The sequence below is a fragment of the Bos mutus genome, chromosome 7, assembly GCF_027580195.1.
Source record: "Bos mutus isolate GX-2022 chromosome 7, NWIPB_WYAK_1.1, whole genome shotgun sequence".
In the NCBI taxonomy this organism is placed as follows: domain Eukaryota; kingdom Metazoa; phylum Chordata; class Mammalia; order Artiodactyla; family Bovidae; genus Bos; species Bos mutus.
In genome coordinates this window covers 83,677,107-83,692,876 of record NC_091623.1, presented here as the reverse complement: position 1 = coordinate 83,692,876, position 15,770 = coordinate 83,677,107, and the positions used below count along the sequence as shown (strand labels likewise).

The 15,770-nt window shown below is 59.3% G+C and overlaps 1 protein-coding gene across 1 annotated transcript; it reads left to right on the top strand.

Annotated features, from left to right (window-relative positions):
• Positions 1–3,684: 3,684 nt before the first annotated feature.
• Positions 3,685–12,275, top strand: MEX3D (mex-3 RNA binding family member D). The gene is made up of 2 exons (XM_070374309.1): positions 3,685–4,425; positions 10,031–12,275. Exons 1-2 carry the CDS (start codon positions 3,819–3,821, stop codon positions 11,398–11,400), a joined length of 1,977 nt encoding a protein of 658 aa, XP_070230410.1. The 5' UTR covers positions 3,685–3,818; the 3' UTR covers positions 11,401–12,275.
• The last annotated feature ends 3,495 nt before the right edge of the window (positions 12,276–15,770 follow it).

The window sequence follows — 15,770 nt, the reverse complement described above, 5'->3', positions numbered from 1 at the left end:
GCTGGGGGCCATGACTGGACAGAGTAACAGAGAACATCACACTGTCCAGAACAAGGATGCTGATCCTCGGTGGGGTTGGAGGGATCAGGGGATGACACCCACTGTATAAGATCAGGTGAGGCTTCTCAAAAAGTGACTGCCAGGGCTTTCCTGATCGCTCGTGGTAAAGAATTCCTCTGCCAATGCGTGAGACATGGGTTTGATCCCTGATCCAGGAAGATGCCACATGTCCCAGCAACTAAGCTCCTGTGTCAGAACTGATGCTGGCGTGTTCTGGAGCCCATGCTCCACTCTGCAACTAGAGAAAAGCCTTTGTAGCAATGAAAAGCCACCATGGCCATAATTTTTTTTAAAAAATGATGGCCAAAGTGTCTATCCACTGGTGAATACAAAAATCCAGCTCCTCCAGACACAGGAGCATCACTTGGCCACAAAAAGCAGAGAAGCCCTGACACTTGTTACCATGGGTGTGGATGGGCCCTGAGAACATGCTGGTCAGTGAGAAGCCAGACTTAACCACGCCATGATGTTAATTTTAGGGGTCAACTTGACCAGGCTGAGGGGCACCCAGATAGCTGGTTCCCTAAATCTGTGAGCAGGACCTTGTGTGGAAATAGGATCTTTGCAGACGTCACTATTAAGATGAGGTCACATAGTAGAGTGACCCTGAACCCAATGCCTGGTGCCCTTATAAAAAATCAGGACATAGCTACACAGGGAGATGAACACCTTGCGATTCAGCGGTGGAGGCTGGACAGATGGTGCCACAGAAAACTACTCCAGGGAGTAGAGGAGAGGTGACTCCAGGCATAAAGTGGGTAGGGCCAGGAATGCCACTCCATACCCCACAGCGGCCCCCCATTCCCTGAGGATGTTGTTGGTTAGTTGTTCAGTCATGTTCAACTCTTTGCGACCCCATAGACTGTAGCCCCCCAGGATGCTCTGTCCATGCAATTTCCCAGGCAAAAATAATGGGGTGGGTTGCTATCTCCTCCAGGAGATCTTCCCCACCCACAGATAGAACCCACATCTCCTGCATTGGCAGGTGGGATTCTTTACCTCTGAGCCATCAAGAAAGACCCAGCCACAAATGTCCACAGTGCCAAGGGGAGTACCCTGCCCAGGGGTCCAGGACTGCCATTTCATCTGTAGCTTCCCCCAACCCCCATCCACCTTTCTGTCCATCCCTCCCTTCGTCTTATTTCTGGTATATTTCGAAGGAGACACCACCCCCTGCCCCTAAATACTTCAGCATGAAAATCACTAAAGAGATTGGTGGTTTGCAGTTCTAAAAGGACTTTTATTTTTTATTAAAAGGACTTTTAAATCACATCACCACAGGGCCATCGTGAACAAATCCACATGTACATACAACAGGTCATTGTTCAGGTGTCTCCAACTGCATGTTGAAATCAAGGCCCCAGAGTCCCCGTTCCCCCTTCTCTCTCCATTCTTGTCCATTTCTTGCCTGACAGCCTTCTTTTAAAATCATAGTCTGCTTCTGATGATCGGTTCCCCTCACACCCTGATCAGTGGCCTCGATTAAACCCCTCAGATGATCATCCAGCCCCACATAACTCACCTTCCTAGCGCAGCACCTGTTTCTTCATTTACTTACTCCCTTTTTTTGCTGGAGTGCATCCTGCAGTATATTAAGCTAATCCGTGATGATCTGCCGGCCTGAAACATCTTGATTTCTCCTCCCTCTTGATATGGACCTTGGGGTCAGCCATCACTTCTCCTAGGAAGCTCGGCTTTCTTCCTGATCCTTTGGAATGTGACCTGAAAGCCCTTAGTGGTCCCAGGACACCTGAGTCCCTGAACAAGTTGTGGGGTCCTAGCTGTTTGGAGGCTCTGGCTCCACTATCCCATTATTTCCTGGACAACTTCCATCCATTTTCCTTTCCTTTCCTTTATTTTCTCTTCCCCCACCTTTTGTCTCTTTGGTTGACTTTCTGGGAGAGTTCCTGCTGATGTTGAACTCCTGCTACTGTGCTGTTAACTCTCACCAGTCCGAGCTTGTCTGAAGAACACGTGTGTGCATGCATGACCACCCACAGGGGTGCACCCAGGACAAGACACTCTGGCCTGTTCCCCATCTGTTACCAGTAAGGGCTGGATACCACTCTTTGCCCCAGCTCAAACACTGTCTCCTCCATTCCTGGCCTCTCCTCTCCCCACCCAAGCCCCTTTCTCAGCATCCAACATGCCACCCTGGGTGGGGTTCCAGGAAGGGGAAAGGATGAGCAGGCACCAAGGCCCCTCCCCACACCGTGCCCCCAGGGGGACTTGAGGCTGGCCAGGTGGGCCAGGGCAGGTCCCCCTGTGCTCTGAACACCAGCTACAGCCAGCAGAACTTTGGGTGAGGAGACAGGACAAAGCCTGTGGCTGGAACAGAGGGGGCATGGGAGGGAGTGCCGGGGTCACACACTGAATGCTTCCTGGGAGCCCAGCAGTTCTGTAGCTCCAGTGCCTGCCTCCAGGAGCCCAGTCCTAGTGGGGAGGGGACACACATAAGTCAGGATGAAGTAATCAATACTTGAGAGCATTCAAACACAGAAAAGGAAAAAAGTTCCTCTCAGATCCTGAGAGAGAAACTGGGTGGAATGCAGCCTGGGGTCGGGAAAGGCATGAGGAGGAGGCAAGGAGTTGAGGGCTTCAAGGGCAGGGGGCACCTGCCAGGAGAGACAAGAGTCCACGAAGAGAAGAGACTAGGTGAAGGACCATCTAGTCATGGGAGCAGCTATGGCTGAGGGACTCCACAGAATTCGGGGCAGGAACCCAAGTCCGGTGAGGATGGCAGCAGACCCAAGGGAGAGACCAGTGTTGGGCAAAGGGGCAGGCCGTCCCCTCTCGCACCCAAAGAGCACATGCAACTGTCCTGAGGTTCCACGGCATCCAGCCAGAGACTGGGGCCAAGGTCCCCTTGGCGACTCGGCGGGCCAATCCTCCTTCCAGCCCATCTATTTACCTGTAAAGGGAAACCGGAAGGCTCTTTCGCCCCAAAGGCAAAAAGAAGGCCCCGAAGGGCCGCTGGAGGCCACTAGGACAGGATGGCTTTAGGCGTGGGCACACGGGGCCGCTCTCGGGAATTTTACCCAGCGACGCTCACGTCCGAGGGCTCTGGCCTCTGGAAACCAGCCCAAGCCCGGAAACACCAGCACTTAGGGGATGTGGGTGCCCGTGACCTCCCGGGGGTGCCCAGAGGCCAGGTGTGCACGGGGACCGCGGAGAGGAAGGGGACTTGAGTACAGAGCCCGGCAGGGGTGCTAGGGGTCTCGGAGTGGGGAGCCCGGGACTCCGGCGCAGAGGCGAGGTTGGGGCCGGACGCCCTCGCGCACCCTGCGCCCGGGCCGCCGCGGGCACCTACCTGCGGCCGCGGCCGCACGTGCCAGGGCGCCCGGCCCGCCCGAGCGCCCGCGGCAGCGGTGTCCACGCCACGTGACCGCCCCGCCCGCCCCGCGCGTGCGCCCTGCCCGGCGCCCCATTGTTGGCGGTGGCCGCGTCACGGGGGCGGGGCCGGGGCGGGGCGGCCGGCGGCCCGAGGGAGGCGGCGGGAGGGCGGAGGGAAGGAGCGTTCGCGCCGCCGCCGCCGCCGCCGCCGACTAGCCGCCGCCGCCGAGAAGCAAGCAGAGCCGCGCCGCGCCGCCGCCGCCCGCGCCCGAGCAGCCCCGCCGCCGCCCCGCCCCGCTGCTGGATGCCGGCGGCCGGCGGCCGAGCTCCCAGAGGCGGAGGGCGGCGGCGCGGGCGGCGGCGGCGGCGGGCGGGGCGGCCGGCGGCCGGGAGGCGGGAGCGCGGGCCCGCGCGCTAGCGCCGCCATGCCTAGCTCCACCGGACAGCCCGACGGCGGCGGGGGCGCGCGCGGCAGCGGACCCGGGGCGCCGGTCTGTGGGGACCCTAGCCCGGGTCCCCCGCCGCCGCCGCCGCCGCCGCCCCCGCCCGAGGGCGCCGATGAGGCCGCGCCCGCGCCCCGGCCGCCGCCCGAGCCCGACGACGCGGCCGCCGCGCTGCGCCTGGCCTTGGACCAGCTCTCGGGTCTGGGGCTGGGGGGCGCGGGCGACCAGGACGAGGAGGGGGCGACCGCGGGCGGCGGAGACGGAGCGGGTGCAGCGACTGGGGGCGCAGACGGCGGGGCCGCGGCGGAGCCGGCGCCCCCCGACGGGCCTGAGACGGGGGCGCCCGGGGTGGCCGTGGCCCCCGGCCCGCTGCCGCTGCTGGAGCCGGACGTGAGCACCCCGCCGCCGCCTCGGCCGTCGCCGCCCGACGTGTTCGCAGGCTTCGCGCCCCACCCCGCGGCGCTGGGCCCCTCGACGCTGCTGGCCGAGCAGATGAGCGTGATCGGCAGCCGCAAGAAGAGCGTGAACATGACCGAGTGCGTGCCCGTGCCCAGCTCCGAGCACGTCGCCGAGATCGTGGGTCGCCAGGGTGAGTGGCCGCCGTCGGGGGCGCCGCCCCAGGGGTTCCTGCGCGACTCGCCCCCAGAGGGGCCGCCCAGCCCAGCCCACGGCTGGACACCAGACCCCGGCCACGCCCCGCGTGGGCTCGGGCCTCGGTGGCCGCCTGTGCGCCTTTGTCCTGCCGCTGGCCGCGGGAGAAAGTTGGGCGCGGCCCGCGCTCCTCCCCTCGGCGCTCCGGCCCCGCTGCCGCCTTTGTCTGGGCGCCTCCAGCCTGGAGAGCGCCCTGCGTGCAGCTCACTGCCTGGGCCCTGGGCTCCCGGAGGTTCCATCCCAGGGATAAGGAGGTTGGGCCGGGCAGTGCCCTCTCCACACCCAGAAATGGCCCGGGGCGGTTCGCTCGCGTGTGAGGGGGGCTAGGGGCCAGGGCATTCTGGCAGGGTCAGGAGAGAGATTTGGTGGCACAAAGAGGGTACACCTTAAGACTTGCCAGCCTGGGCACCCTGCTGGGGTGAGGGGGAGCAGGACAGGGTGAGCGAATATCCCTCCCGCTGTCAGCCCCGTCAGGGATCTAGGGTGTGCACAAGGACCCCCTGTGAAAGCCACTTGGGGGGATCCAGCCCGACAGCCCTTCTCTGGCCAGGGTGTGGGGGTCCCGAAGCGGCATTGTCGGAGGTCTTTGCAGCCGCCCCATTGTTCTCTTTGTTAGAGAGCCAGGCTGGGTGACATCAGGCCGGCGGCCGCTCATTGGCCCTGGAGCTGCGGGGCGGGCGGGCCGGAGGTGGTGGGCAGTGCCCGGCCCAGCACACACCCACCCACCCTGTTAGCTGCTTGCCCACCAGCCTCAACTTTCTCTTGCCCACACCTCTGGGCTCCGGCCTCTCTGTTGGTCAGCCAGGTTCTAGAACTTGGGGTGGGGCCTGGGCGGAGCTTGAGATGGGGCTGGGGGACCCTGCCTCTGGGACCTCGGTCACGGGAGCTAGAGAAAGGTGTGGGGGGCTTGAATTGCAAGATGACCTGTCACCCTAACTGCCACGGGCAGAGGACCACAGGGATACCTCAACACCACCCTCTACTAGTTCCAGGTGGGTGGGGCCTTGGGGCCAGCAAGCCTGCTGCCTCGGCCACAGGTACATTCAGTCATTCATTTGTCCACCCTTCATGTGGACACAAGGAGGGCCAGGTGTGGTGCTAGGTCGGGGGACTGCCATAAGGGGGTCCTTGGCTATGGGCAAGCACCAAGAGACCCCAATTGAACACTTCCCCTCCCTGCCTTGTCCCCTCCCAGCTCTGTCCCCTCCCTGCCCTGTCCCCGGTAACAGCACTGGGACCTGGAAGAAGACAGCCGCCCCACACCAAATGTTCAGAAGCCCGTTGGGGGCAGATGTGGAGACTGAGGCCGGGGATGCCACCCAAGGTCACTAGGCTGGTGGATGGTGGAGCATGAGGGCAAGCCCCCTGTGGATGCACGTGGCAGCACCTGGGGGTGTGGGCAGTAGGCAGAGGGCCCCAAGCCCTGGTCTCGTCTGAGCCATCTGGTGGCTGAGTCGTCAGGCTCCGCCCTGTCTCTTACTTGTGCCTCTGGTACCCGTTTACCAGGTGTCCGCCTGGGTTCCCACTGATGGCAGGCAGCAAGGCAGGGACCCCCAGAGCTCTCCCCACATCTAGGGTGGTTCCTCTCTGTGACGGGGGTTGGGGGAGAGCACCTCAATGGAGGTTTTTGTGAAAATTCTCAAGCAAGATGCTGGTTCTCCACCCAGTCCCGGCTGGCACACAGTTGCCGTCCCATAATTAGTCGGGTGCAGGGCCTCAGGGGGTGGAGCACACGTGCCAGGACAGGTCAGCAGCTTCAGCAGCCCTTGCTCCCCACTCTTGAAGTATCTGTGGCTCCCATCTTCCCTCACCAGTCCTCAGGCACAGCCTGGAAGACACACTATGCCCTTCTTCCAGTCACAGTCCCCCACCCCTCCCCATCTACCCTGTGGGTCCCTGAACATGGAGCCTGTCCCTTTTTCCTGCTCTGCTGGCCCAAGTGCAGGGGTCGTGGCCTGCCCTGAACTTACTCTTCTGTCTGACCCCTGGTCTAAGGCCACCCCTTCCCTGGAGTTCATGGAGGGGGTGTGCATCTGTCCAGCCTCCTCTGGCAACCAGAGCCACAAACCTGGGCTCTCCCTTTCCCGGACAACCCCATGTTGCTCCGTGAGCCTCAGTCTCCTCCCCACTAGGTCTGTGCAACTTCTGGGCAAGGGGTAGGGACCATGACCCCTGTGGTGCTCCCTGGTCCCTGAGGCTGAGGGGCCTGAGGGACTGAGAGGACCACTGAGTGGGGGCCTCAGCCTGCCCCACGGTATCCCCTAGAGAGGACCTGTCACCTCCAGGCCAGGAGGGTAAAGCGGCTGAGGTGGAAGTGCAGCCATAGCCAGCTGGTAGGGCCGGAATTTGCACTCTAGTCTCTCAGACTCTTTTTGCACTGCGGGGGAGAAAAGGTGAGCTGGGAGAGAACTGGCTCCAGGGTTGGGTGTGTCAGGAGCTGACCCCTTTCCACAAACAAGAAAGTGGAAACTCAGAAGGACCAGTTTGGGGGGTGTCACCCCAGCCCGTAAGTGGGCAGGGCTGGCACACATCTGCTACCATTGACCTTGGCCCTGTTCCTTCCGAGACCCGCCCCCGTCCACCCCAGTGCCCTCCTGCCTGGCTCCCCTTGCCAGAGTTTGCAGTGTGGCCATGACTGGGGTGTTGGGGTTGGGTCTTCAGCACCAAGCCTGGCCTGCAGCACACTAGGTCACGGTCAGGAACAAGTGACCTGCCAGCCACCTAGTGTCCCCTTCATTGTCCCTCAGTGAGAGGGACCTCTGCTTGGTATTCTCTGCCTGTGTGTGGCCCCATCCCTGTGGGATGATCCTAGGGTGATGGGGGGCCATGCCTTGAAATTCTTATCTACCCACCCAGAGTGGGGAGTATAGGAAGAGAGCCAGGCCCAGGTTGGGGGTCGCAGCCTTCCCTGCTTGCACAATGGCTCCCTATTTCACATGGGAGCCAGCTTTGTCCCCAGACATCCGACTGTGACTCAGCCTTGCTCTGGGACAGCACCCCACTGGGTTGTCCCAGCACCCGCCTGCTTGTGGAACGCTGTCCCCACTGTCCCCTTAGCCAGGAGCGCTCCCCCAGCACGCAGCCTTCTTCCCAGGGTGGTGCCCTTGGCTCCCCCACATGACCTTGAGGTTCCCTGGATAAGTGTGGTCTATGGTCACCTGCATGAGCTCCCTTGGGGCCTGGTTCCTTGAATGCCTAGTGCACTCAGTGCAGGGGTGGCCTGGATCCTGGTCCAGGCTCATGTGAGCAGCAGGAAGCAGGACTGCCTGCAACTAGGCTGCCTGTGGGGACCCGAGGCCTTGCCTCTCTGAGGGCAGGTCCGGCAGCTATGGGGCCCGCTGGGGCCGGGGGAAGTCACCCGCCCTCCCCGGTTCTCTGAGTTGGAATCCTGGTAGGGGCAGGGCCCAGGAATCTGCATTTCTGCTGTACCCACCAATTGGCAGTAGCCCCCAGGGTCACTCCTGGAGCCCCAGTTTCCTGTCTTGTGCAGTTCCATGCCCCCAAGCTCTGCCACCTTTAGGGGTCTTAGTGGTGGGGGGGGCAGTGACTATCACAGCTGAAGTGGGGGTGGTGAGCAGGGTTCTGTTTGGCCACTGAGGGCTCCACCCGAGGCTGCTCTCAGGTCAGGGCAGGATGGGGTCCCGTGAACAGAAAGCTGCAGGGTTCCACCCGCTTTGAGGCTCCCCCATGAGGGCAGGTTCCAGTCCCTGGCCCATCAGATCCTGCCCCAAACCTGTGAGTCTGGGTCTGTTTCTGCTCTCTTTTGACAGATGAGGAAATTGAGGCATGGAACGGTCCCTCAGATGCCCAGAGTATCCCCAGTGCACCAGCCTTACATCACAGTCCCCCAGTCTCAGAGAGTTCAGAAAGTTAGACATAAGGTCTGAGAAGTGTGTACTGGGGCCTGGTCCAGTATAGTCAGGGTGGGCTTCCCTGGAGGAAGGCATGCCAGGCTCTGATGTCATGCAAAGAAGGAAGAGGATATGAAAGTAAAGTTGCAGATGGGAAAGGTTAGGTGCGAGGGGACTGCAGGAGAGGCCCTTCCCAGCAGCCAAGTAGGGAGGAGACCAGGGCAGGCATGGACGCAGCCACAGGTCGGGGGGGCCTTTGGAATTGCCAGAAAGGCCGGGCAGCCACCAAGGGGAGGACCCCGGGTGGGCATGGAGGAAATGGCCAGGGACCAAGAGGTGAGGCTGAGAGATGGCAGACCCCTGCTCACCTGCCCTGCTTTTATTCAGCTATGGGTGAGGGGCACCTGCCTGGGACCCAGGCTCCATCACTCTGACTTGATCAGCACAGAAGGCTTGCTGGCTAACTTTGTATCTTTTCTTGTTGAGAACTTAGCCACACTGTTAACTCCACTCAGAGCCGCCTGCCTGCCACAGGGAAACAGTATTCCTATGTCCTCCTGGCTTCCCAGTGCTTAGAGGGTGGGGGGACTCCCAGTCTCCTGGGCCCCAGTTCAAAATGTCTCAGAAGGCCCTGGGGTGGGGGTGGGGTGTCAGGGGCCTGGTGAAACCACACCTGGCATTTAGGTTTCTCATGTGTAGCTTCCCCTTAGCCCTGGGAGGGCTGCCAGATGCTGGGTGAGGTGCCAAGTCAAGGACCCTGCATGACTGACCCTCTCCTCAACAGATGTCCCGGCCCTTTTCTGCAGGGTCAACCCTCAGACTGCGGCCCAGGGTCACCTGGGCAGCAGTGATGAACCCCCAAGGCATGTCCCCAGCTTCCCTTCAGTGTCTGGGACCACTGGGGGGCCTGTGGAGGTGTTTTGACCTGGGGCACAGGATCTGCTGTTGGGGGAGGGTCATGTGATGAGAAGTTCCCACCGCCCAGGCCTCGGGTTCCCCTCCAGGCAGTCTGGGAGTTGGTGTCAAAGAGTCTGCGTTAGTATCCTCTGTCCGGTACAGTGGACCGAATGGCTTGAAACTAGAACTGAATGCTCACAGTTCTGCAGGGTGGGAATCTGAAATCGGGGTGTTGGCGGGGGACATGCTCCTTCCAGAGGTTCCAGTGGAGGGTCTTCTCCAGCCTCCGGGCTTCCAGTGGTGCTCACGAGCTTTGGCGTCCTGGGGCTTGTGGCCACCTCCCTCCAGCCCTGGGCTCCGTCTTCACATGACTGTAATCTCAGGGACACTCTGTGTCCCTCCCTCCATCCTTGGGCCTCAGTGTCCCCTCTGGTCCTACAAACCCCTGCTGCATAGCAGGGGGATTGTCAAAAAGGCAAAGAGAGGCCCTGTTGTAGGTTGAAAGGTGTCCCCCCAAATCCATGTCCACCTGGAATGTCAGAATGTGACCTTACCGGGCAAGAGTCTTGGCAGATGTAGTTAGAATGTGGTCATGATGGGTTGGGGTGGCCCTGAATCCAGTGACCAGTGTCTCTATAGAGGAGGAAGGACATGTAGAGTGGCAGTCTGATGTTACAGCTGGAAGGTGGGGGCACCCACCCAGGTCACCAGCTGTCCCATGCAGCTGCGGCCCTGGAGGGGCTGTCCTGAGGAGGGGTCCCCGCCCTCACCATGTCTCCCCCTCCCCCACCCCAGGGTGCAAGATAAAGGCTCTGCGAGCCAAGACGAATACGTACATCAAGACTCCGGTGCGAGGGGAGGAGCCGGTCTTTATCGTGACCGGCCGCAAGGAGGACGTGGAGATGGCCAAGCGTGAGATCCTGTCGGCCGCCGAGCACTTCTCCGTGATCCGGGCCACGCGGAGCAAGGCGGGCGGGCTGCCGGGTACCGCACAGGGCCCACCCAACCTACCCGGACAGACCACGATTCAGGTGCGCGTGCCCTACCGCGTGGTGGGGCTGGTGGTGGGGCCCAAGGGCGCCACCATCAAGCGCATCCAGCAACGGACGCATACATACATCGTGACGCCTGGGCGCGACAAGGAGCCGGTGTTTGCCGTGACGGGCATGCCCGAGAACGTGGACCGGGCACGCGAGGAGATCGAGGCCCATATCACACTGCGCACGGGGGCCTTCACCGACGCCAGCCCTGACAGCGACTTCCACTCCAACGGCACAGATGTCTGCTTGGACCTGCTCGGGGCGGCCGCAGGCCTCTGGGCTAAAGCCCCCAACCCGGGCCGCCGGCCCCCAGCGCCCACAGCCAGTCTCCGTGGGGACACTGCGCTGGGCGCTCCGGGAGGTCCTGAGTCCTTCTACGCGGCCAGCCGTGGGGGGCCGCCGGTGCCTGTGCAGGTACCGGACACCGGCCCCGCCAGCCCCTACAGCACTTCTGGCAATGGGGGCTTCACCTTCGGCGGGGACGGTCCTGGGGCCCCCACGGGGCCACCCGCCCTCGAGGACTGCGACTTTGGCTTCGACTTCCTGGCGCTGGACCTGACCGTGCCCACCGCGGCCACCATCTGGGCGCCTTTCGAGCGGGCCACCCCGCTGCCGGCCTTCGGTGGCTGCTCAGCGGTCAATGGGGCCCCCGCCCCGCCAGCCCCGGGTGCCCGACGCAGCAGCGGGACCGGCACACCACGCCACTCGCCCACGCTGCCCGAGCCCGGTGGCCTGGGCCTGGAGCTCCCGCTGGCCCGCCGGCCTACACCAGACCCAGTGGGCGCCCTGCCCTGGCGGCCCCCACAGGGCTCCCTGACGTCCTTCTCAAGCAGCGCCAGCTTCTCCACAGCCACCTCGCTGCCCAGCAGCTCCTCGGCCTCCTCGTGCTCGGCGCTGGACTCCAGCGCCCCCGAGAACGGCCGTAAGCCCCCAGCGGCCCCAGCGCCTGCGGCCCTGGCGCGGGAGTGCGTAGTGTGTGCTGAGGGTGAGGTGATGGCCGCGCTGGTGCCCTGCGGCCACAACCTCTTCTGCATGGACTGCGCCGTCCGCATCTGCGGCAAGAGCGAGCCGGAGTGCCCGGCCTGCCGCACACCCGCCACCCAGGCCATTCATATCTTTTCCTAGCTGGGCCCCTGGTGCGCCCGCGGTCCCACCCCCACCCCCGGGGCCATCAGTGGGCGCAGGGTGGGTGCACAGGGCCTGGAGGGGAGGAAGCGGGCGGGGCGGCGGCCAGTGTTTACAGACGAGCTTTAACTCTTCCGGTCCCAGGCGTGGAGACGACGCGGCCAAGCGGCACCTCAGTTCTTAACAAATGACAGTATTGAGTCGACAGGTTAAAATAAACCAGAGAGAAAAGGCCTGCTTGCCTGCTTGCACTTTTTATTTAAGACACTCCCTACCCCCTATCCCCCGCCCCCGCCCCCCGCCCCCAGCCCCCAGCCCAAGGTGATCTTTTTAAGAAGAAAAAACACGATTTTTACAACTCTGGGTTGTACTTCTTTTGTATGTAGCGGATATCAATTTGACAGTGTTTGTTTTCCCATGGTCTCAACCTCTGTAGCAACTTCCAGGAGGAGGATGGCTCCCTTTGGGGGGATCATATGGTTACCCTGTAGTATGTAAGCCGCGCGCAGGCCGGAGGGGGGTGGGGGGGAGGGGGCGAGGGGCGTCCGGAACTTTCTAACTTTTTTTTAATTATTAATCCCTTTCTGCTGTGGTTTCTTTTGACAGTTTTTAATTTTTGTTGTTTTTAAAAAAAAAAAAACTTTTACTTTTTACCTCTTGTGTATATGTAGGGAATTTATAGGGAAATATGTACTTTATGGAATAAATTTTAAGACTAAAATATATTTTATTTTAAATAAAGTAACGGACCTTTAATCTTACACAGCTAAATTACTGATTATATATTTGCTGAGCTGACCTAAGGGTTCAGAAAATTGTATCAAGAGTTTTATTTTTTGACTTCAAAGCCTTCTTAATAAAGTCTTTTTACTACATGTGAGACCTTGGCCTGGTGTGGGGTGGGTGGGCATGGGGGAGGGATTGGGATAGGGGCTCAGTTCCAGCCCCACCCACCTAGTCTTCCAGGTCAAAGCGTTAGGGCTCAGGATATCCCGCTTCTAGGCTTTTCCACAAGCCAGGTGCTGTTGGCATCTTATTGGGGTTCTACAAAGAGGTGGTCCAGCCAGGTCTTCTTATTCTCAGGACCCCACATCCTAGGGGACAACCAACCATGGGGACAGCTGTGAGCTATGTGGGGGAGTGATGATATTGGTTGCTTCCTGGGGCACCTGCCTGCTGCCATGACACTCCCATGGCCAGCAGGATGACATTGTATAGAGGAGGGGCAGGTCTTCCTCCCAGTGATAAGCCTCAGGTGTTGTCCCCCAGGCATCTAGTTGGGAGCAGAGAACTCTGGGGTGTGGGGCTGCCAGACATGGTTCTTTAGGACTGGGACTGGCCCAGAGGCAAGGACTCGGGGGTCACAGATTGGACTGTGGGCTGCTGACAGGGGCCAGCAGAGCTCCAGAGATGGGAGGAAGCTGAGTGGAGTGAGTTGAGGATGGGATGTGCTGACAGGGAGGGGCCCAGGACTGCTCCAGGGACAAGCAAGCCCAGGGGCCAGGTGACCACAGGCTGCTGGCTCTGGAAACAGGCACTGAGGGACCTGGAGAACACAGCCCGCTAGGGAAACTAGGAAGACAGAGCAGAGCAGCCTGGAGGGCTTTCAGGAGAAGGCCAAGAGTTTGGGATAACAGGAGCATTTGAAGGGGCAACAGGGACAGAGAGGAAGCAGCCAGAGATGGAGAGGACATGCCCAAGAGCAAATGGAGGTCACCTCGGACCCTCTGGTTGAGAGTAGTCACCCCAGACTGTGGAACCCAGTTGGGTCTCAGGACAGACCCTGTGCACCCAGGGTTCCAGTCTAGTCCTGCTGGAATGTCCCCATCTGTAAATGGGGAAACACCTAGGTCCACACTCCCAGCACTGGTGAGGCTCCAGCCTTGGAGTGCATTGGTACATGGCCCCCAAAAGATACAGCCCTGGAACCTATGGGTGGGAACTTACAGACCGGGCTTTGCAGCTATAGTCAAGAATCTTGAGATCATCCTGCATCAGGGTGACCCTGTAAGACAGTGTCCTTATAAAAGAGCAGGAGTCACAGACGTGTGGGCAGAAGCTGTGTGACCCTGGAGGCGTCTCTGTCCATGGGATTCTCCAGGCAAGAATACTGGAGTGGGTTGCCATTTCCTCCTCCAGGGGATCTTCCCAACCCAGGGATTGAACCTGTGTCTCCTGTGTCTCCTGCATCACAGATGGATTCTTTACCCTCTGAGCTATCAGAAAAACCTTCATCTGTGTTAGGGTGGCCCTAAATCTAATGTCTTTGTAAGAGACACAGCAGGATCACAGACATGTGGGGAGAAGTTATGTGACACTGGAGGCGAGACTGGGGTTGATGCAGCCACAAGCCCAGGATGCCTGGAGTCCCCAGAAGCTGGAAGAGGCAGGAAGGACCACCCACCGCCTGCCCTGGAGTCTTCAGAGGAATCATGGTCCTGCCACACCTTGATCCCTGACTTCTGGCCTCCAGAACAGGAAGAACATATACCTATTGTCTTAACCTGCCCACTTTAAGGTAATTTTTTAAAGCCGCTCTGGGAAACTGATATGGTAGGTGGGCTAGACTGAGGGTTGACTGGACGGCATAGTCAGGTGCAGATAGCATGGCAAAGACTTGGAGGTGATGAGATCCCAGGACACATCCAGGGAACACAGAATGGCTGCTCAGAGGGACAGGTGAGAATAATGGGGAGATGAGTTGAAAAGGTGGATTGGAGCCAGGCCTTGGAATTTCTCCTTTAATCTCTCCCACCTGTGTCAGGACTTTTATTGGGTCCCCATTTTTGCCACGGTCTTCCTCACCCTTGGACCTTCCCCTTTACAAAAAGAAAGACACACCAGCCCATACTGAACTTTGGCCAAGAGAATTCAAATGTAAATAGCCCCAGGTGGCTGGAGGTTCCTCTGTGGGCCACATCTCTCTGGAAGGTTCCAGTTCAGGATTGTCCCATAGGGCATCTTGTTATGATGGGACTGTTGTAGACCTGTACTGACCTGTACAGGAGCCATCAGCCACATGGGTGACCCAGCATCTGAAATGTGACTTGTGCAACCAAGAGATTGAATCTTAAATGTTGTTTGGCTTTACTTTAAATTGAGATAGCATCTAGGGAAGCTGTTTACCATGTAGACTCTTTTAAAGCAGAGAAACAGGAAGGCCAGTGTGCCCAGAGATTGTGGTGAGAGTAACAGGGAGTGGAGATCCTGAACAGAGTGGCCTGAAGGTGACAAAGCCACGGGGGAGGGAAAACCTGTGGGCTGCTGTGGTCGGCAGCATAATGATCCCAAAGACATCACCTCCTGATCCCAGGGCCTGTGGACGTGTCGCCTCATGTGGCAGAGGGGACTCTGCAGGTGGGGTTAAGGCCCCTGAGATGCGGACAACCCTGGATTCCCCAGGGGGAGCCCAGTGTCATCACAGGGTCCTTATAAGAGGGAGGGGGAGGGTCAGAGGCAGAGAGACGGGAGATTTGCACTGTTGGCTGTGAGGATGGAGGGAGGGGCCGCAAGCCAGGGATGCGGTGCCTCTAGAAGCTGGAAAAGTGGGGAGCCAGTGTTCCCCGGGAGCCTCCAGAGGGGACAGCCCTGCCCACGTGTGAATCTGAGGACTTTTGCCCTCCAGGACTGTTAGGGAGAATAAATTTGTGTTGCTTTAAGCCCCCACATGTGTGGTGCTTCATTTCAATATGGGAAACTCACACAGCTGTGTTAAAAGCTGCCCCAGCACCTTGGAGAAATGGCTGATTCTATGCCCTGTGCAGGGAAACTACAAAATGAGCCTAGACATCTTGTGGTGCCAGAAAGTAAGGACATCCTCAAAACACCCCATGAGAATGAGGGCATGTCCAAGAGACACCGAAGCCAGAGGCCAGAGCTGAAATAATGCATCCTAGAAGACAGAGGACACCCAGTGAACTTGAATTTCTAATACACAGTGGATCATGCTTTTAGTCAAAATCTGTCTCCAATATTGCCTGGGACACCCCTCTACCTGATGATCATTCGGTTATTTACCTGAAATTCAGATTTAACAGAACATATTATGTTTTTATTTGCTTCATTGGTAACTCTATGAGGCATGGAGGGGGATGAGAAGCCACTGATTTGCAGGGAGACACATATTTGCTGGAGAGGTCCCTCCTGTGGTTCCTAAATTCCACCCTGACTTTAAAGGTGCAGAGCAGCCTAACAGGATGTGGACAACATATTAAAAAGCAGAGACCTCACGTTGTTAACAAAGGTCTGTAGAGTCAACACTATGGTTTGGCCACTTGATGTGAAGAGCCAGCTCATTGGAAAAGACCCTGATGCTGGGAAAGATTGAGGACAGGAGGAGTAGGGGGCAGCAGAGGATAAGATGGTTGGAT

What these genes read in the sequence shown, in the direction of transcription:
- MEX3D (XM_070374309.1), top strand. Translation starts at nt 3,819, where the DNA reads ATGCCTAGCTCCACCGGACAGCCCGACGGCGGCGGGGGCGCGCGCGGC. An exon ending in CGAGATCGTGGGTCGCCAGG is followed by an intron (nt 4,426 to 10,030) that starts GTGAGTGGCCGC and finishes CCCCCACCCCAG; the next exon opens with GGTGCAAGATAAAGGCTCTG.